Here is a 21466-nt window from a genome sequence, read left to right as displayed (position 1 = left end):
CAAGCTTGGTCCTCTCATCTGGCTCTTTGAGAAAATCTTCTGGTCCAAATGGAGCAACGCTACAGGCCTCCAGTCTCTCAGAAAAACACAGTAGTCACCTACCTTACAGTAGTCGACGGTGGCCACAAACTCGTAGCTGCCCAGAGAGAGCTCTGGCCGGTCGCAGCAGTCCACCCTCTTCCCTGTGTGGTCCAGATGCTGGAAGTAGTGGGGAGGCACTGTGGATGGATGGATATACTTAGACCGTGTTATAACCTACAATAACGATACCACACTAACACAATATCTTCCTGCACACACACACACCGTCTGTGACGCAGCTGCAGAAGCCACACTGGAAGCGGCGCCCGCCCTCGATGAACTGCATGTAGGGACACATGTAGGCCTTGCATCGGTTACAGCGGATTGGACCGGCCTCCCCATGGTCCACCACGTATGGACGGGTCTGAGAGACAACAGGGTTGTTAAGCTCAGAGAAATGTTAACACAACAATAAAAGAAGAGCGTGAATGTGATGAGAAGACCAGAGGAGATCGCGGTGTGGTGTGTGTGTATGTCTCACCTCGTCGGGGGGCAACATGGCTAGAGGTTTGATTACGGCTGCCAGGGGGACCTGGGACTGTTTGGCCATGTCGGCCGTGCAGGGTATGTTGTAGGCTGTACAGCGGACGAACCGCGGGCTGGCGTTGCCCTGGTCTTTCACCTGGAAGTTGGTGGTGACAAGGGGCGGAGTCTGACCTTTGACCCCCGTGGTGAACGGCTCACTGCTCTTGTTGGCCCGGTCGTCCTCAATCACCTGGATCTGTAATACAGACAGAAGGGCAGTTTTACAGACACACTAACGTCAATACGATAGAGGAGAGAAGAAAACGCATGCAGAGAGAGTAAGAAAATAAAAACAGCGATGCCATCCCATAATAGGGCTGCGTAATTAACGGAATTTACGTCAAAAATCGCAATATTAACAACGCAAGAGATCTATAACGGAAGCAGTAGCTCTGCCTCTACTCTTGCGGCTGCGCAGACGCTGTCAGATTGTTCCAAACAAGAACGATGCGGATTCTTAATACAAATGATTATATATGTCTATGATTCAGACAGTTTGTGTTTTGATGTACAGCGCATACGGAAAGTATCCACATTTTGTTACGTTACAGCCTTGTTCTAAAATTGATTCAATTGTTTTTTTCCCATCAATAATGACAAAGCAAAAACTGAAACACATTTACATCGGTAGAGAGACCATCGTATTCTTGGTCACCTCCCTGACCAAAGCTCTTCTCCCCTGATTGCTCAGACTAGGAAGAGTCTTGGTGGTTCCAAACTTCTTCCATTTAAGAATGAAGGAGGCCACTGTGTTCTTGGGGACCTTCAATGCTGCAGACATGAATTAGTACCCTTCGCAAGATCTGTGCCGCGCCACAATCCGGTCTCGGAGCTCTACGGACAATTCCTTCGACCTCATGGCTTGGTTTTTGCTCTGACATGCACTGTCAACTGTGGGACCTTATATAGACAATCAATTGTGCAATCAATTGAATTTACCACAGGTGAACTCCAATCAAGTTGTAGAAACATCTAGGATGATCAATGGAAACAGGATGTACCTGAACTGAATTTCAAGTCTCAAAGCAAAGGGTCTGAATACTGTAAATATTTTTACCTGTTTTCAAGTTGTCATTATGGGGGTAGTGTGAAGATTGATGAGGATTTAAAAAAAAATGTAATCCATTTTAGAATAAGGCTGTAACATAACAAAATGCAGAAAAAGTCAAGGGGTCTGAATACTTTCCGAATGCACTGTATATAGCAAGTCAAATTGCAATACTATGTTTTGCCCATATCGTGCAGCCCTAAATCCCATAATACTAACACAATGGCACAGCAACACAGTAGAATACAGTGCACAACACACCAAAACCACTAAGGAAGACGTAACACAAATGTAGAATGATCGTGGACAAACGTCACAATGCAAGGAATTGTGGGTGAGTCGTGAGTGAGATACTGCAGGCTGGCATGCGAGGAGGTGGTGGTGGTGGGGGGGGGTGTATCAGCACAGTGAGCATGGTCTATCCCCAGAGGCAAAGGTGGGCTCCAGAGGGTCAGGGCAGTGTTTCCTCTGGGGAAAAAACTTGTAGCACAGTGAGCATGGTCTATCCCCAGAGGGAGGAAAAGGTCACGGGGGGGAGGGGTGTATCTAGGACTGAGAAGCTCACTTCTGGTCACTTGAAAAACATCTATTTTCTTCTCCAAAATGGATGAAAATAAGGTGGGGTTTTACCTCAAGTTATGATACAATTGACCCATGTTACATTTATCCCCCTATGCAGTCACAGCCTGTTGTGGAGCGGTAACATGCTTAACCATGCCACTGCTACAAACTCTGGGCATAAAAATTGGTGCTGTTTGTGCTATTTAGGAGGTTAAAAATAAATAAAGTAGGACTGGAAAGCTGGGAAGATCCCCCTCTTTAACAAAGACCATTAGCAACTTGACCAAGCCTCCCCATTTCTCCTTCACCCAAATCCAGATAGCTGATGTTCTGAAAGAGATACAAAATCTGGACCCCGGCAATTCAGCCGGGATAGACAATCTGGACCCTCTATTTCTAAAATTATCCGCCGAAATTATCACAACCCCTACTACTAGCCTGTTCAACCTCTCAAATCGTCTGAGATCCCCAAAGATTGGAAAGCTGCCGCGGTCATCCCCCTCTTCAAAAGGGGGAGACACTCTAGACCCAAACTGCTATAGACCTAGATCTACTCTACCCTGCCTATCTAAGGTCTTCGGAAGCCAATTTAACAAACAGATCACCGACCATTTCGAATCCCACCGTACCTTCTCCGCTATGCAATCTGGTTTCCGAGCTGGTCGTGGGTGCACCTCAGCCACGCTCAAGGTCCTAAACGATATAACCGCCATCGATAAGAGAAAATACTGTGCAGCTGTATTCATCGACCTGGCCAAGGCTTTCGACTACGCAGACGACACCATGCTGTATACTTCTGGCCCTTCTTTGGACACTGTGTTAACTAAACTCCAGACGAGCTTCAATGCCATACAACTCTCCTTTCATGGCTTCCAACTGCTCTTAAATGCAAGTAAAACTAAATGCATGCTCTTCAACCGATCGCTGCCCACACCTGCCCGCCCATCCAGCATCATAACTCTGGACGGCTCTGACTTAGAATATGTGGACAACTACAAATACCCAGGTGTCTGGTTAGACTGTAAACTCCCCTTCCAGACTCACAATAAGCATCTCCAATCCAAAATGTAATTTAGAATCGGCTTCCTATTTCACAACAAAGCATCCTTAACTCATGCTGCCACACATACCCTAGTAAAACTGACTATCTAAGGATCCTTGACTTCGGCGATGTCATCTACAAAATAGTCTCCAACACTGTACTCAGCAAATTGGATGCAGTCAATCACAGTGCCATCTGTTTTGTCACCAAAGCCCCATATACTACCCACCACTGAGACCTGTATGCTCTCGTTGGCTGGCCCTCGCCTCATATCCGTCACCAAACCCACTGGCTCCAGGTCCTCTACAAGTCTTTGCTAGGTAAAGCCCCGCCTTATCCCAGTTCACTGGTCACCATAGTAGCACCCACCCATAGCACATGCTCCAGCAGGTATATTTCACTGGTCACCCCCCAAAGCCAAATCCTCCTTTGGCCGCCTTTCCTTCCAGTTCTCTGCTGCCAATGACTGGAACAAACTGCAAAAATCACTGAAAATGGAGACTCATATCTCCCTCACTAACTTTAAGCACCAGCTGTCAGAGCAGCTCACAGATCACAGCATCTGTAAATAGCCCATCCAACTACATCCCCATACTGTTATTTATTTTGCTCCTTTGCACCCCAGTACCGCTACTTGCACACTGATCTTCTGCACATCCATCACTCCAATGTTTTTGCCATACTGTAATTATTTCGCAACTATGGCCTATTTATCGCCTCACCTCCCTTATCCTACCTCATTTGCACACATTGTATATAGACTTTCTCTATTGTATTATTGACTGTGTGTTTGTTTATTCCATGTGTAACTCTGTTGTTTGTATCACACTGCTTTGCTTTATCTTGGCCAGGTCGCAGTTGTAAATGAGAACTTGTTCTCAACTAGCCTACCTGGTTAAATAAAGGTGAAAAAAATAATAATAATTTAAACTTCAGTTTTTCCCACGATTGCAAGAATTGTTGTTCATTGACTGCTTGTCAGAATGTATGTTTCCCTCCCTATGGCACTTCAATACGCCTTCGAGAGGAATATTTATCTCGCATAGAACACACAAGCCAACTCAGTGAACAGATCAAATATTCTACTACGGGGTTATCTGATCTCTATTGTATATCGTTTTGTTTGCAGAGGAAAGGTCAATGTGGAATGTTCCAGCATCTATAAAGAAATACTTTTTCATGTTCCATATTTTTCGACGGTGGCAGCAATGATTTTGACGTTGCGCAGCGCCACAGCTAAATGATTGCAGCGGAAACACTGATCACGGGGTCAGGGTTCAAAGGTTCGGGTGTAGCAGTTTGTGAAGCGGAGAGGACACAGACGATCGCTGGGCTGGGGTAAGGGATTAGGGCATAGAGTGCAGACAGGGATGATTGGTAAAGGGGTATAGCAGAGGCGTTAGCGTGTAGGGGTTAGGGTGCAGACAGAGATAATGGGTTAAGGGGTATAGCATGGGGGTTAGGGTATAGACAGGGGGATAATGGTTTACGGGGTAGGGCATAGGGGTTAGGGTGTAGACAGGGATGATTGGTAAAGGGGTATAGCAGAGGCGTTAGCGTGTAGGGGTTAGGGTGCAGACAGAGATATTGGGTTAAGGGGTATAGCATGGGGGTTAGGGTATAGACAGGGGGATAATGGTTTACGGGGTAGGGCATTGGGTTAGGTGTAGACAGGAGGATAAAGATTTACGGGGTAGGGCATTGGGTTAGGTGTAGACAGGAGGATAAAGATTTACGGGGTAGGGCATTGGGTTAGGTGTAGACAGGAGGATAAAGATTTACGGGGTAGGGCATGGGGTTAGGTGTAGACAGGAGGATAATGATTTACGGGGTAGGGCATTGGGTTAGGTGTAGACAGGAGGATAATGATTTACGGGGTAGGGCATTGGGTTAGGTGTAGACAGGAGGATAATGATTTACGGGGTAGGGCATAGGGGTTAGGGTGTAGACAGGAGGATAATGATTTACGGGGTAGGGCATAGGGGTTAGGGTGTAGACAGGAGGATACAGATTTACGGGGTAGGGCATAGGGGTTAGGTGTAGACAGGAGGATAATGATTTACGGGGTAGGGCATTGGGTTAGGTGTAGACAGGAGGATAATGATTTACGGGGTAGGGCATTGGGTTAGGTGTAGACAGGAGGATAATGATTTACGGGGTAGGGCATTGGGTTAGGTGTAGACAGGAGGATAATGATTTACGGGGTAGGGCATAGGGGTTAGGTGTAGACAGGAGGATAATGATTTACGGGGTAGGGCATTGGGTTAGGGTGTAGACAGGAGGATAAAGATTTACGGGGTAGGGCATTGGGTTAGGTGTAGACAGGAGGATAATGATTTACGGGGTAGGGCATAGGGGTTAGGGTGTAGACAGGAGGATAAAGATTTACGGGGTAGGGCATTGGGTTAGGTGTAGACAGGAGGATAATGATTTACGGGGTAGGGCATAGGGGTTAGGGTGTAGACAGGAGGATACAGATTTACGGGGTAGGGCATAGGGGTTAGGTGTAGACAGGAGGATAATGATTTACGGGGTAGGGCATTGGGTTAGGTGTAGACAGGAGGATAATGATTTACGGGGTAGGGCATAGGGGTTAGGGTGTAGACAGGAGGATAAAGATTTACGGGGTAGGGCATTGGGTTAGGTGTAGACAGGAGGATAATGATTTACGGGGTAGGGCATAGGGGTTAGGGTGTAGACAGGAGGATACAGATTTACGGGGTAGGGCATAGGGGTTAGGTGTAGACAGGAGGATAATGATTTACGGGGTAGGGCATTGGGTTAGGTGTAGACAGGAGGATAATGATTTACGGGGTAGGGCATTGGGTTAGGTGTAGACAGGAGGATAATGATTTACGGGGTAGGGCATAGGGGTTAGGTGTAGACAGGAGGATAATGATTTACGGGGTAGGGCATTGGGTTAGGTGTAGACAGGAGGATAATGATTTACGGGGTAGGGCATTGGGTTAGGTGTAGACAGGAGGATAATGATTTACGGGGTAGGGCATAGGGGTTACAAGGTAAACAGGAGACTTACTGGACTGGGGATAGCATCTGGGTCTATTCTATGTCTGAATTTCTGCACAGCCGGCAGCTCAGACGCTTGCTTTACATTCACAACAGAGTTTTGTCCAGCAAATCATCAAATTAAACAAACCAAAATAAATAAAAAAACGGGACAAAGAGACAAGAGGATGAAAATAACTCTGTAGCAGGATTATTAAATCCCTGACTGATTGTCCAGACTGGGATTATTGGTTCTAGATTAGTCAGTGATCAGAGAGAAGGCCAGCAGATCATCAGTCTGAAGCACATGCTCAACTTGGACTGGGTTACACTGTTAAGACAGACATGCAGTTTTGTATTGCTATCCTTGAAAGAATTGATTCTCATCCAAAATCCTATTTTCCGTAAACCCCCTCCCCAAAATAGCATTTTTACTCATAGGGACCGGCAAGATGTACCCACTTTTCCTTGTTTTACTATCCTTGTGAGGACTGCTGGTACCCACAAGGATAGTTAAACAAAAACACACACACACGGTACAATATCTAACATCATTATCACCAACACACTAATACATCACAGGACAAAGTGTTTGTGTGTTAGCAGGATGGGGAGAGTGCGTGTGTCTTACTGGGCTGGGGATGGAGTCAGGGTCCAGTCTCTTCTGTGTAGGGGCAGGGGTGGGGGCAGGGCCTGCGCCGTAGTTCTGTTGCCCAGGATACTGCGGGCCTGCATAGCCGGGCTGGGGGCCTCTGGGCTGCCCAAACGCACCTAGGGAGAAAAATATTTATCCATCTATTAGAAACTCTTCTGGTTTATTGGCTAGAAAATGGTGGACCTACCAAGACAACATTTTGTTGTCAAAAGCAAGCCAGCGGTCTGGTAGAAGTGGTACAGGGGTTTGACCATGGTGGACTCACCATTCTGCTGGGTTGGGTATCCTCCCTGCATGCCTGGCTGAGGAGGCTGCTGCATGGGGCCAGGGGGAAGGGGGTTGGCCTGCTGCTGGGACATGGAGGGGGGTGGCATGGGGCATTGGGGAGGGGGGCCAGAGTGGAAGTGAGGGGGCCCGGGTTGGGACGGGGGCTGGGCGGCAGGGTACTGGGCAGGGGATGCAAAGGTAGGTGGGAAAGGGCCAGGTTGGGAGGAGGGAGGGGGGCCAGAGTACAAGGCCTGGGAGACTGGAGGAGGAGCAGAGTTGGGAAAGGTTTGCTGCACAGGGGGAGGGGGGCCAGGTGGGAAGGACTGTTGTCGAGAGACTGCAGGGGCCCGAGGTTGGCTGGAAGGGGGAGGGCCCGAGTATGGAGAGGAGGAGGGGAAGGGTTGGGAGGGAGGGGGGGCGGAGGAGGGGAAGGGTTGTTGTTGAGAGGGAGGAGGGCCATCATAGTAAGGTTGGGGGGCTGCAGGCTCACTGGGAGGGGGAGGCTGGGAGGGGGCACCAGACACTGGGTGAGGAGCTTGTGTATAGGAGGGAGGGGCTGCAGCGGAGTAGGCAGCACTGATTGGAGGCTCGGAGCTGGGAGGTGGAGCTGGTGAAAGAGCAGAGAACATTAAATTCAGCAAGAATCGGTAACTAGAGTTGTGTTTAGTAGGATGCAAAGTTCGGCATGAAATTCGTCAGTTGATTAATTCGAAATAATTTCTTACCATATCCCGGCCCAGCAGAGGTGAGAGGACCTGACCCGACCTGCATCCCTGACATCTGATTGGTCATCTGTTGCATGGAGGGCTGCACCCCGTACTGCTGGGGGTAAGAAGGGTGTGGCCCCGACAAGTTCATAGCACCGTGGCTATATGGCTGACACACTGGCGGCCTGGACACACGTACACAAAAACAACTGAGTACACACACAAACATCTGGACACACACCCACAACCGCTGTCTACTGGATACTCTTCACGTGTGTTGTCTGACCTGTGAGCTGGCTGAGCCATAGAGTGATCCATAGGTGGGGGCCCATTCTGAATGTCTCCCTGGGCATACTGGGAGTAGGCCTGGTTGGTGGAGACTGGAGGGGGGCCCCTGGCAGATCCTGAGAGAGAGGGAGGCTGTTAGGCACCTGCCTGCAATGACCACAGGTTTGAAACACAGCGGATGCATTCTTGAAGTTACATCATCACCTATGATGAATGTTACATCATCAACGCAAGAATGTTAAATGGAGGATTATTTCCTGCCAAAAAAAAACACATTGGTAAAGTTAGTCATCCTAAGGTAAGGTTGGGTGGTATACCGTATACGTTGGTAAAGTTAGTCATCCTAAGGTAAGGTTGGGCGGTATACCGTATACGTTGGTAAAGTTAGTCATCCTAAGGTAAGGTTGGGTGGTATACCGTATACGTTGGTAAAGTTAGTCATCCTAAGGTAAGGTTGGGCGGTATACCGTATACGTTGGTAAAGTTAGTCATCCTAAGGTAAGGTTGGGCGGTATACCGTATACGTTGGTAAAGTTAGTCATCCTAAGGTAAGGTTGGGTGGTATACCGTATACGTTGGTAAAGTTAGTCATCCTAAGGTAAGGTTGGGCGGTATACCGTATACGTTGGTAAAGTTAGTCATCCTAAGGTAAGGTTGGGCGGTATACCGTATACGTTGGTAAAGTTAGTCATCCTAAGGTAAGGTTGGGTGGTATACCGTATACGTTGGTAAAGTTAGTCATCCTAAGGTAAGGTTGGGCGGTATACCGTATACGTTGGTAAAGTTAGTCATCCTAAGGTAAGGTTGGGTGGTATACCGTATACGTTGGTAAAGTTAGTCATCCTAAGGTAAGGTTGGGCGGTATACCGTATACGTTGGTAAAGTTAGTCATCCTAAGGTAAGGTTGGGCGGTATACTGTATACGTTGGTAAAGTTAGTCATCCTAAGGTAAGGTTGGACGGTATACCGTATACGTTGGTAAAGTTAGTCATCCTAAGGTAAGGTTGGACGGTATACCGTATACGTTGGTAAAGTTAGTCATCCTAAGGTAAGGTTGGACGGTATACCGTATACGTTGGTATGTTGCATACCTTGCAGGTAAAGTCATGTGAAAAAGCTACATCTTAGATTTGGAACTTTAAGCGGTTCATGAGAACCATTGCTCTCAGACACATGACCAGCAGGCTGTAGAAGCATGTAGGTGGGAGGAGCCAAGAGGAAGCAGTTACCCAAGTCAAGAGGAGAGGGCAGGTCAGAGACTGGGTTAGCTGGCACAGCCTTAGAGGGAAAGCTGGCATAGGTAGAATAACCTGAAAGACAAGAAGAGGCAGACACCATGTACTGAGGAAAAGAAATGCTGAAAGACGGGCGAGGAGGAACACATACAAGCATTCACACTGCTCCAATCAAATACATCCAAACAGGTTTTAGTTCCCTTTCTCTCTCACACAGAGACACACAGGAAAGGCAATGAGTAAACTTTGCAACAGGCACAGAGACTCTACTTTGCAGAAGGCAAGCTAGCTTTTGGGAAGAACATAAACAGACAGGAAGAAGAAGCAAGAGGGAAGAAGCGAACCAGAGGGATAAGGTTAGGGAAAGAGGGACAGACGTACCTTGTGGAGCCCCAGGCTGGTAGGCTGTAGCGGGGCCGCTGTAGGGTCCATAGGGGCCGGGGTAACCGCCTCCCAAGGGAGCGTAGCTAGGCTGGCCGTAGCCAGGCTGGGGCTGGCCGTACGGAGATGCCATGGGAGGCTGCTGGTTCACATTCATCCTCAATTCATACCTAGAGCTGGGAGAAGTTAACATGCATTTAACTCCAGAGGCAGGGGTTGATTTCTATATCAACTTCACTGCCCTGACAGTAAGTACTAGGACTGGGCCAACAGCATTAATGTTTTGACATTCCAGGTGTAGGGCTCTACAGTGCCATTATTTTACTTGCATATTTGCCTAAATATTTAGCTGTCGGAATTATAATTTTTATTTAGGCGCACCAGTGAGTCAAGAGAAATTAAGGATTCTAGCTTTATTATGTCAAATATTTTTCATTGTGTTCCTGAATTTTTTTGTTCGTCTACATTTAAAATTAGGCGCAGGTGCTCATTGCAAAAGAGGTCAGCGTTGAGCCACACGGGACTGCCCTGATTCATTAGGGTAAGACTCCCTGTAGTTGGAAGTGAGCCCTTGCTATCAGAGCTGAGAGAAGAATGGTTTCATGCATGTTAACATTAGAAGCCTCCTCCCTAAGTGTTTTTTTTATCCACTGCCTTAGCACACTGCCAACACGGATGTCCTAGCCGTGTCTGAATCCTTGCTTAGGAAGACCACCAAAAACCCTGACATTTCCATCCCTAACTATAACATTTTCCGACAAGATAGAACTGGCGGAGTTGCAATCTACTGCAGAGATAGCCTGTCTTACTATCCAGGTTTGTACCAAAACAATATGAGCTTCTATTTTTAAAAATCCACCTTTCCAGGAACAAGTCTCTCACCGTTGCCGCTTGCTATAGACCACCTTCTGTCCCGAGTTATGCCCTGGACACCATATGTGAATTGATTGCCCTCCATCTATCTTCAGAGATTGTGCTGTTAGATGACAAACTGGGACATGCTTAACACCCCGGCCATTCTGCAATCTAAGCTAGATGCCCTCAATCTCACACAAATTATCAAATGAACCTACCAGGTACAACCCCAAATCCGTAAACACGGGCACCCTCATAGATATCATCCTAACCAACCTGCCCTCCAAATACACCTCTGCTGTCTTCAACCAGGATCTCAGCGATCACTGACTCATTGCCTGCTTCCTTAATGAGTCTGCGGTCAAACGACCACGCCTCATCACTGTCAAACGCTCCTTAAAATACTTCAGCGAGCAGGCCTTTCTAATCGACCTGGCCCGGGTATCCTGTAAGAATATTGACCTCATTCCGTCAGTAAAGGTTGCCTGGTAATTCTTTAAAAGTGCCTTCCTTACCACCTTAAATAAGCATGCCCCATTCAAAAATGTAGAACCAGGAACAGATATAGCCCTTGGTTCACTCAAGACGTGACTGTCCATGACAAGCACAAAAACATCCTGTGGCGTACTGCATTAGCATCGAATAGCCCCCACGATATGCAACTTTTCAGGGAAGTTAGGAACATATATACACAGGCAGATAGGAAAGCAAAGGCTAGCTTTTTTAAACAGAAATTTGCATCCTGTAGCACAAACTCCAAAAAGTTCTGGGACACTAAAGTCCATGGAGCGTAAGAGCACCTCCTCCCAGCTGCCCACTGCACTGAGGCAAGGAAACACTGTCACCATTGATAAAGCCGCAATAATTGAGAATTTCAATAAGCATTTTTCTACGGCTGGCCATGCTTTCCACCTGGCTACCCCTACCAACAGCCCTGCTCCCCCCACAGCAACTTGCCCAAGCCTCCCCATTTCTCCTTCACCCAAATCCAGATAGCTGATGTTCTGAAAGAACTGCAAAATCTGGAGCCCTACAAATTAGCCAGGCTAGACAATCTGGAGCCTCTCTTTCTAAAATTACCCGCCGAAATTGTCGCAACCCCTATTACTAGCCGATTCAACCTCTTTCGTATCGTCTGAGATCCCCAAAGATTGGAAAGCTGCCGAGGTCATCCCCCTCTTCAAAGGGGGTGACACCTTGGACCCAAACTGTTATAGACCCATATCCATCCTGCCCTGCCTTTCTAAAGTCTTCGAAAGCCAAGTTAACAAACAGATCACCAACCATTTCGAATCCCACCGTACCTTCTCCGCTATGCAATCTTGGTTCCGAGCTGGTCATGGGTGCACCTCAGCCACGCTCAAGGTTCTAAACGATATCATACCCGCCATTGATAAGAGACAATACTGTGCAGCTGTATTCATCAACCTGGCCATGGCTTTCGACTCGGTCAATCACCACATTCTTATCGGCAGACTCAACAGCCTTGGTTTCTCAAATGACTGCCTCGCCTGGTTCACCAACTACTTCTCAGACAGAGTTCAGTGTGTCAAATCGGAGGGCTTGTTGTCCAGACCTCTGGCAGTCTATGTGGGTGCCACAGGGTTCAATCCTCGGGCTGACTCTCTTCTCTGTATACATCAATGATGTCGCTCTTTCGGCTGGTGAATCTCTGATCCACCTCTATGCAGACGATACCGTTCTGTATACCTCTGGCCCTTCTTTGGACACTGTATTAACTAACCTCCAGACGAACTTCAATGCCATACAACTCTCCTTCCGTGGCCTCCAACTGCTCTTAAATGCAAGTAAAAGTAAATGCATGCTCTTCATCCAATCGCTGCCCACACCTGCCTGCCCATCTAGCATCACTACTCTGGACGGTTCGGACTTAGAATATGTGGACAACTATAAATACCTAGGTGTCTGGTTAGACTGCAAACTCCTTCCAGACTCGCAGTAAGCATCTCCAATCCAAAATTACATCTAGAATCGGCTTCCTATTTTGCAAAAAGCATCCTTCACTCATGCTGCCAAACATACCCTCGTAAAACTGACTACCCTACCGATCCTAGACTTCGGCGATATCATTTACAAAATAGCCTCCAACACTGTACTCAGCAAATTGGATGCAGTCAATCACAGTGCCAACCGTTTTGTCACCAAAGCCCCATATACTACCCATAACTGCGACCTGTATACTCTCGTTGGCTGGCCCTCGCTTCATATTTGTTGGCAAACCCACTGGCTCCAGGTCATCTACAAGTATTTTCTAGGTAAAGCCCTGCCTTATCTCAGCTCACTGGTCACCATAGCACCAACCCATAGCACACACTCCAGCAGGTATATTTCACTGGTCACCCCCCAAAGCCAAATCCTCCTTTAGCCCGCCTTTCCTTCCAGTTCTCTGCTGCCAATGACTGGAACAAACAGCAAAAATCACTGAAGCTGAGACTCATATCTCCCTCACTAACTTTAAGCACCAGCTGTCAGAGCAGCTCACAGATCACAGCACCTGCACATAGTGCATCTGTAAACAGCCCATCCAACTACCTCATCCCCATACTGTTATTTATTTTGCTCATTTGCACCCCCGTATTTCCACTTGCACACTAATCTTCTGCACATCTATCACTCCAGTGTTTAATTGCTATATTGTAATTATTTAGCCACTATGGCCTATTTATTGCCTTACCTCTTTGGCACATATTGTATATAGACTTTTTCTATTGTATTATTGACTGTGTTTGTTTATTCCATGTGTAACTATGTGTTCCTGTTTGTTGCATTGCTTTGCTTTATCTTGGCCAGGTCGCAGTTGTAAACGATGAGAACCTGTTCTCAACTAGCCTACCTGGTTAAATAAAGGTGAAATAAAAAATAAAACGAATAAAAAATGAGTCACTGTGAAAAGAGTGTGAGCAGGTTGATGTAGTAACCCACTAAGGTCACCCTACTGGGCTGCGTTCCCCTGGTTCTAGAGAGAATACATGCCCACTCAGCACAACCAGACCAGCAGCTGTGTAATGGAGTCCGTATTGTACTGCAGGACTGCAGCGAACACCTCAGACATGGGCTGCTGCATCTCAATAGTCATCTGGTCTCCATCAATGCTGATGTAGACAATCTGGAAAGCTGAGAGAGAATTCCAAGAGAGCATCCACCATATTTATTTTGCTCATCATTTGTTTGATCGATTAGCACAGAGAGAAAAAGCACTGGAGTTTTGAGATGCAGCCCATGGTCCTGTTTAGCTTCACACCCGCAGTCTCAAACCAAGTCAATGTGCTGGACGGCTTGGAGTTACAGTAACATGAGATGATATAGCCGGTGGCCAGCTACAGCTTCCGGTCAAAAGTGTCAGAAAACCTACTTATTCAAGGGTTTTTATTTTACTATTTTCTACATCATAGATTAATAGTGAAGACATCAAAACTATGAAATAACATATGGAATAATGTCGTAACCAAAAAAAAGTGTTAAATCAAGATTGAGATTCTTCAAAGTAGCCACCCTTTGCCTTGACAGCTTTGCACACTCTTGGCATTCTCTCAACCAGCTTCATGAGGTAGTCACCTGGAATGCATTTCAATTAACAGGTGTGCCTTGTTAAAAATTCATTTGTGCAATGTCTTTCCTTCTTAATGCATTTGAGCCAATCAGTTGTGACAAGGTAGGGGTGGTATACAGAAGATGGTCTTTTACCAAATAGGGTTAAGTCCATATTATGTCAAGAACAGCTCAAATAAGCAAAGAGAAACAATAGTCCATCATTACTTTAAGACATAAAGGTCAGTCAATCCGGAAAATGTCAAGACTGTTGGAAAAGCATTCTAGGTGAAGGTGTTTGAGAGAACTCCAAGTGTTCAAAGCTGTCATCAAGGCAAAGGGTGGCTACTTGAAGAATCTCAAATACATTTAGACTTGTTTTTGGTTACGACATTATTCCATGTGTTATTTCATAGTTTAGGTCTTCACTTATTATTCTACAATGTAAAAAATAGCAAAAATAAAGAAAAAGCCTTGAATGAGTAGGTGTTCTAAAACTTTTGACCGGTAGTGCATGTCTATAATAGCTGAGTCATATTTCCTGTGACACAGTTTGAAACACACCTATATCAGCTCTGTGTATTGCTTGTCTTGACCACACCTTCACAATACACCTCAGTACACACTTGGCCCGGCCTTTAGCTCATGTGAATTGGCCAATATGGATAGGGCTAAACTTAAATGTTTCTTACGGAAGAAATATGGAAAGCATATGAATAACCATGGTAGCAATTAAAGGGGAAGAGTGGAGATAATGGGGAAATTAGACTAAAGATGACTACAGTTCAACTGACAATCCAAACATTACACTGTTGATTCTGTGCATTTTACATTTATCGTACTTTTTGCCGCATTTGTTGATAACAAACCCTGAAAACTCCGGATACACTCATTATTCCTGGAAAATTTGGGGTAGTTGCAACATAGGACCAAAATAATGACAAAGGTTTGAGAGAGAGGTCTAACTGGTGTCTCCAAGTGGCCACACACATCTCTCCAGTGTGCACAGATCCCAAGTAATTTCAATGCACTTTTATGTCTAAAAATAATTATCTTCAACTACAAGGTGTTTTTTTGCGCTCTCCTAGCTGTGCCATTAAGGAACTAGACCAAGAACACTTGTCATTGTTTTTGTTTGGAACATCACTCATTCCCAGTATTTACACAATTACTGTTGATCACACAATCCAAAAACGGTCCATTATAAATCACGATCGGGTTCAGGTGGGCATGATTTGAAAGTGTGTTCAATTGCCAACATGACTAGCTAAATTATAATATACGATCTTACAGTGTTAGGCTTTCATAAGGCAATTAAGAGAAGCAGATGGTCATTTGGGTGCGCATAGAATGGAGTCATGAGTGCATTCAGATGTGTGGTTCGTGGAACATTTTCTCCACAATACAACAGACTCATTCTGTTCTGGACCACCCAGGGTATAAAGCCATGCCATCTTGTAACTGTACATCAAACAGTGATCGTAAACATTAATATTGTATATTACACAAGGTTCATGATATGGAAATGTGAAGAGCACATTTGGACTTACGGGTGTTTGGTTTGCTTGTATGAAATCAAAGCTGTAGTGATAATCCTCAATGGTCATCTTTCAAAATACATCGAGGCCTCTTAAATGTACAGCATTTCCCTCACTCAGACAAAATTTGCAAAAGTTGACCAATTAGCAGGAGGGATGAGGTAACTTCTTGTCGCATGAGGTGCTCATGTTCAGATCGTCTAGTGCTCATGTTCAGATCGTCTAACAGACTAAACCCATACAGAGCTGTGAAGCAGAGACGGTGAGCTGACATTATGTACTTTAGCATGTTAATGTAATTCCAATTTAGGCCAATTTTCTGCCATTTTCAAACCGGATACAGGTACGAGCGTAAAGGGTTAATTATCCTACAACAGACCTGACATGGTATTGAGTTTGGCAAACAGGAGGATGACGTTTCCCCACTTCATTTTCTTTTAAACACACCCAACTTCTCTTTGTGAGCCACCAACATAACCCTACCTATATACAACACAAGTAGGACCAACCTCTGATCAATCAGACCTTGTTGAACCATACTGCTCAATCAAACGTCATGTGCTAGGCTGACAGGCAGTCATACAATCACAGAGTTAGTCTATACTGTAGTGTCCTGTCCTCTGAACACCGAAAGTAGGCCTAACTAACGTTACTTGTCAACCAGACTGTTCGCATACTAGTAGCTGAGTGTAACTGGCTATTGAGCATTCATTCACTTACCTTACAACATGTCTTTCCTAAAAGGTTAAACGAGCAGGTTTAAAGGCACCGATAGTCACAAGAAAGACTGGACCATGACATTGAAATAATTGATGTAACTCATTGCCTATAGTAGCTAGCTAGTCTCATCCAATGGAATTCGCATCGGTTAACTAGCTACTACCGTTACCGGGTTACATTGGCTGGCTTGTTAGCTGATGTAGCAATATTATCTTATGACAAACACGGGTTTATCCAACGCAGCTCTTTCAATAATTCAAAGTAGTAGTTGCCACGGTTAGAAATACAATACCATTGGATCCGTGTATCTATTAGCGTGACAGGCCTGTTGAAAGACCCATTTTTGCCGTAGCGGCTTTGGCAAAAAAAAGAACCTGTAACATCACGACTGGCTATCTAATTAGCTAGCTAAATCTGTTTAGAAACTGATTCTCGTTCATAATGCTTAGATTACTTGGTCAATACAGCCCACGAGAGTATATTGAACACTTCAAAGAACAACGCAGCAGAGGTATTTGTGGTTAGCCAGGCAAGAGTAGCTAGCGCGGTCGGTTAGCTAACCTCAGCAACCAATGTCGCATTTGACCTAGCTAGCTAAACGATTATTCACGGTCCAGACCAGGCAGAGAATCAACCATATTTGTTTCTATACACGGAGTCTTCAGTCGAAACTTAAAAGCACTAACCTTTGTCAGCTAGTTGAGAGTTTGGGCCTAAATTACACACTAGTTTTAATCGTGGAAATAAGAATCAGCTGTGGCTATCCTTTTAGCTATATAGCTAGTTAAATTAGCATGTAGTTAGAAGAACCAGACCTCTGGCTCTAACGTCCAGAAAGCTCACATTCAAACTCTACAATCTCTACAAGCGTTGTCATGTCAAAATACGTTCGTTGATCAGCAAATATGGAGTTTTGCTGAGCAACCATCTAAATTTAATCACGGTATGTACTTCCAAAAAAGGTCCAACGTGAAACAAATGTACAAACAACTGAGAGGCATTTTTAAAATATTTTTCTTATACTTTATTTATTTTTAAGTACATACCGGCCGTAACGAGAGTAAGTTACGATAGTATTATTTGACATAACGCTTAAAGGGCTGTTGAATGAGTTTGAATTGGAGCATTCTGGGCGTTAGAGAGGTCTGGTTCAGTAACTAGTTAGCACCACCACGGAATCCCAATCCTATGTTTTCTTTCAAGGAATGTCACACACTGCACCACGGTACAAATCGACAACCCACCTCCAACTGGGTAAAATAACAAGTTAGCCAAGCAGACGTTTGTTTCTTGTTCAGAACCAGTTCCGAAGCCCTTTGGCCGTCAATACTTCAAAGCGATGACTTCCCGAGATTGATGTTCTGCTAATCCTTTCTCTGGTTTCTCTCCAAACAGACATTCGCACCGGAAGTGTCGTGGCTGTCTGCCACGTCCACATCCGGACAGGGGTTGGGCTATGAATTATGTAACATTGCGTTCACAACAAAGTGGGAATTTACCACCATAGAGTTAGCTAGAGAACTATAGATGGGAGAAAAAAAACTGTTTTGACATGGACATTGCTATTTAGGGATTCACCATTTTAAAGTTGCGAACTGGGTGGGCCTTTCCTTGGGTGAAGGAAGGATCATATGATTCCATCTGGGTCATCAGGAGGGATCAGACAATTAATTAGCAGTAAAACACCATCCTTGTCTTTATACCTGTTCAAACAACACTCTAGAGTCTAGACTCTGTTCTAGATGGCAGTATGCACCCTTTCAGTTTGTTACGCCTGTTTACTCCTCAGGTTGTCATTCCTTCCTTTCCGCAGATCCAGCACCAGCACCAATCCAGATCCCGGGTTCCAGTACCAGTCCCAGCACCAGACGAGGCACAGAGGAGGGAGCAGACCACAGGTAAGTACTACCATCCCTTATGTGTCTGATTCCTCCTCAGGTGGTCATTCCTCCCCTCTACAGACCCAGATCCCGACCCAGAACCTGCAGCAGCCCCAGTTCGCGGTTCCTGTTTTTTCCCAGTCCCGGCCACAGCACCAACACCAACACGGTTCCCAGTTTCCAGCCCAGACACCAACTGTTCCCCACCTCCAATAAAAGGACACAGACTGACCGGCAGCCACTCCACCAGACAAACCACTCCACCAGACAAACCACTCAAGAAAAAAACTTCAAAACTCAAACAGGTGAAATCTCCTTTCCAACAAACACTATCAAATGAAGACGGACGGATAGACGGACGGATTGTAATAGTTTGAATTTTGGTTAAACATTTTTTTTTCCTTTTGTAAATGAGGCTTTTTTTCTTTTCATTTAATAACTGATTGATTTATTAACTTAGCATTTATTGAATTGATTGAATATCTTGTTTTAAACTTTTGAACTTGAATACCATTTGAATTATGTATGACTTATGCATAACCAAAAAAACAACCTTTAATGGTTCAGTGTTTGCCCTGTAGTCACTGCCAGTTTAAGTTTCAAGTTTTAAGGTCACATGCACAAGTACAATGAAATACCTTTCTTGCAAGCTCTAACCCCAACAAGGCAGTAATCAATAACAATGTAGTACTAAAATCAGCAAGGTAGAACAAAAACAAAATGTAAAAATAAGAAATGAGAACACAATAAAGTAAGTAAGCATGCTATATACATGGGCATTTCCAGTACTATATTTACCATGTGGCGGGATACTGAATCCGTAGAGGTAGATGTGTATAGGAGTAAGGTGACTAGGCATCAGGAAATATGATAAACGGAATAGCAGCAGCGTATATGATGATTGGGTGTGCGTGTGTGTGGAGTCCGTATACATTTTTGTACATATTATGTGTGTGTGAGCAAATGATGGAGTGTTTGTATGCGTGTTAGTGTGTGTAAGTGTGTAGAGTTTATAGAGAATAAGAATAAAATACAAGGGTCAACTCAGTCTGCGCAGCCATTTTGTTAGGTATATAGTTAAATATTTAGCAGTCTTATGGCATGGGGATAGAAGCTTTTCAAGAGCCTGTTGGTGTCAGACTTGATGTACTGGTACAGCTTGCCATGCAGAAGCAGAGAGAACAGTTTATGGCTTGGGTGGTTGGAGTCTTTAATGATTTTCGGGCTTTCTGTCACACCGCCTGACATAGAAGGTCCTGGATGGCAGGGATCTCAGTCCCAATCAGGCCCATTATCAGCAACCTTAACTATTGTGTTCAAATGGCACGTTGTGTTAGCTAATCCAAGTTTATCATTTTAAAAGGCTAATTGATCATTAGAAAACCCTTTTGCAATTATGTTAGCACAGCTGAAAACTGTTGTGCACTAATGTACTTGTCCTCTTGCTCAGTTGTGCACTGCGGCCTCCCACTCCTCTTTCTATTCTGGTGAGAGAGTTTGCGCTGTTCTGTGAAGGGAGTAGTACACCGAGTTGTATGAGATATTCAGTTTCTTGGGAATTTCTCGCATGGAATAGCCTTCATTTCTCAGAGCAAGAATTGACTGACGAGTTTCAGAAGAAAGTGCTTTGTTTCTGGACATTTTGAGCCTGTAGTTGAACCCACAAATGCTGATGCTTTAGATACTCAAGTCTAAAGAAGGACAGTTTTATTGCTTCTTTAATCAGGACCACAGTTTTCAGCTGTGCTAACATAATTGCAAAAGGGTTTTCTAATGATCAATTAGCCTTTTTAAAATGATAAACTTGGATTAGCTAACACAACGTGCCATTGGAACACAGGAGTGATGTTTGCTGATAATGGGCCTCTGTACGCCTATGTAGATATTCCCATAAAAATGAGTAAATTTCAGCTACAATAGTCATTTACAACATTAACAATGTCTACACTGTACTTCTAATCAATTTCATGTTATTTTAAATTCATGGACAAAAAAAATAGCTTTTCTTTCAAAAACAAGGACATTTCTAAGTGACTCCAAACTTTTGAATGGTAGTGTACATATTACCTCAATTATCTCAACTATTTTATTTTATTTTATTTTTTATTTCACCTTTATTTAACCAGGTAGGCTAGTTGAGAACAAGTTCTCATTTACAACTGCGACCTGGCCAAGATAAAGCAAAGCAGTGCGACACAAACAACAACACAGAGTTACACATGGAATGAACAAACATACAGTCAATAACACAATAGAGAAAGTCTATATACAATGTGTGCAAATGAGGTAGGATAAGGGAGGTGAGGCGATAAATAGGCCATAGTGGTGAAATAATTACAGTATGGCAAAAACATTGGGGTGATTGATGTGCAGAAGATCAGTGTGCAAGTAGCGGTACTGGGGTGCAAAGGAGACAAATAAATAACAGTATGGGGATGAGGTAGTTGGATGGGCTGTTTACAGATTTAATTAGTACTTTCAAGTATTTTAACTTAAGTACTTTACACCACTGCCTCACAGGCAGACTCAAGACATGGTGCAGATTGAGTGAGCTGGACATCAGCTGAGGACCAAATGTGACAAGCACCCTGGTGGAGGTGTGACTGCAGGAATGGCAGTGCTCAACAACCGACTCCTCGTCTGACCTACACTGCCCTCTGTCACATTACTAGTAGAACTGCACAGGAGGACGGCTGGAGAAACGTCGAAGCGCTTTGACCACAGAGAAAATTGTTGCTCATCAACTTTTGAGGAGTTTCTTTTAGACTTTCCCCCGGTTTTTACTGTAAAATCATACGTGTTGTAGCTTGTGGAGGTCAGGAACGAGCCTGACGGAGGAAGAGAAGCTGTGTGAGGACACTGAAGTCTTACTGTCGCAATAGATTTTAATTGCTGCTCGGGTAGACTTAAACAGAGACAAGCAATTCATGTCAAACAGAAAATACAGAACTATTATTATTTCAGACCAAAAAGTGTGTAGTATTCTAGATATTGTACAATCCAACTGAAAATGTGATTCCATCATGAAATAATAGAACACTTGTGGGTTGCGGACGGGACAGTAATAAATATGAACAGCACTGCATTACCAAAGCTGGTATCACGTGTTGCATTTCCATTGAGGATTT

General features: G+C 44.7%; 2 protein-coding genes across 5 annotated transcripts in view; one reads left to right on the top strand and one right to left on the bottom strand.

Annotated features, from left to right (window-relative positions):
- The window catches only part of LOC110492833 (protein transport protein Sec24C), a 28765-nt gene extending 10841 nt beyond the window's left edge, over nt 1-17924 (bottom strand). For 2 of the 4 annotated variants that reach the window (XM_036946159.1, XM_036946160.1), the window contains exons 1-10: nt 17703-17924; nt 9797-9972; nt 9410-9490; nt 8179-8296; nt 7911-8077; nt 7184-7792; nt 6895-7034; nt 563-802; nt 307-445; nt 103-218 (exon numbers count right to left, since the gene is read on the bottom strand). In XM_036946159.1, the coding sequence (XP_036802054.1) occupies nt 103-218; nt 307-445; nt 563-802; nt 6895-7034; nt 7184-7792; nt 7911-8077; nt 8179-8296; nt 9410-9490; nt 9797-9953 (1767 nt within the window). In that variant the 5' untranslated portion in view covers nt 9954-9972; nt 17703-17924. The remainder of the gene's footprint in view (nt 1-102; nt 219-306; nt 446-562; nt 803-6894; nt 7035-7183; nt 7793-7910; nt 8078-8178; nt 8297-9409; nt 9491-9796; nt 9973-17702) is intronic. The other 2 variants (XM_036946161.1, XM_036946162.1) reach the window with 1 other exon arrangement.
- Nucleotides 17925-18091: 167 nt separating this feature from the next.
- Nucleotides 18092-21466, top strand: part of LOC110491363 (synaptopodin 2-like protein) — a 19126-nt gene continuing 15751 nt past the window's right edge. Inside the window, exon 1 of the mRNA XM_036946157.1 lies at nt 18092-18356. Within this exon, the coding sequence (XP_036802052.1) occupies nt 18201-18356 (156 nt within the window). The 5' untranslated portion in view covers nt 18092-18200. The remainder of the gene's footprint in view (nt 18357-21466) is intronic.

Source organism: Oncorhynchus mykiss, chromosome 16 (assembly GCF_013265735.2).
Source record: "Oncorhynchus mykiss isolate Arlee chromosome 16, USDA_OmykA_1.1, whole genome shotgun sequence".
NCBI classification, from domain to species: Eukaryota; Metazoa; Chordata; class Actinopteri; order Salmoniformes; family Salmonidae; genus Oncorhynchus; species Oncorhynchus mykiss.
The sequence above is the reverse complement of the archived record's forward strand: the minus strand, read 5'-3'. Positions and strand labels throughout refer to the sequence as shown.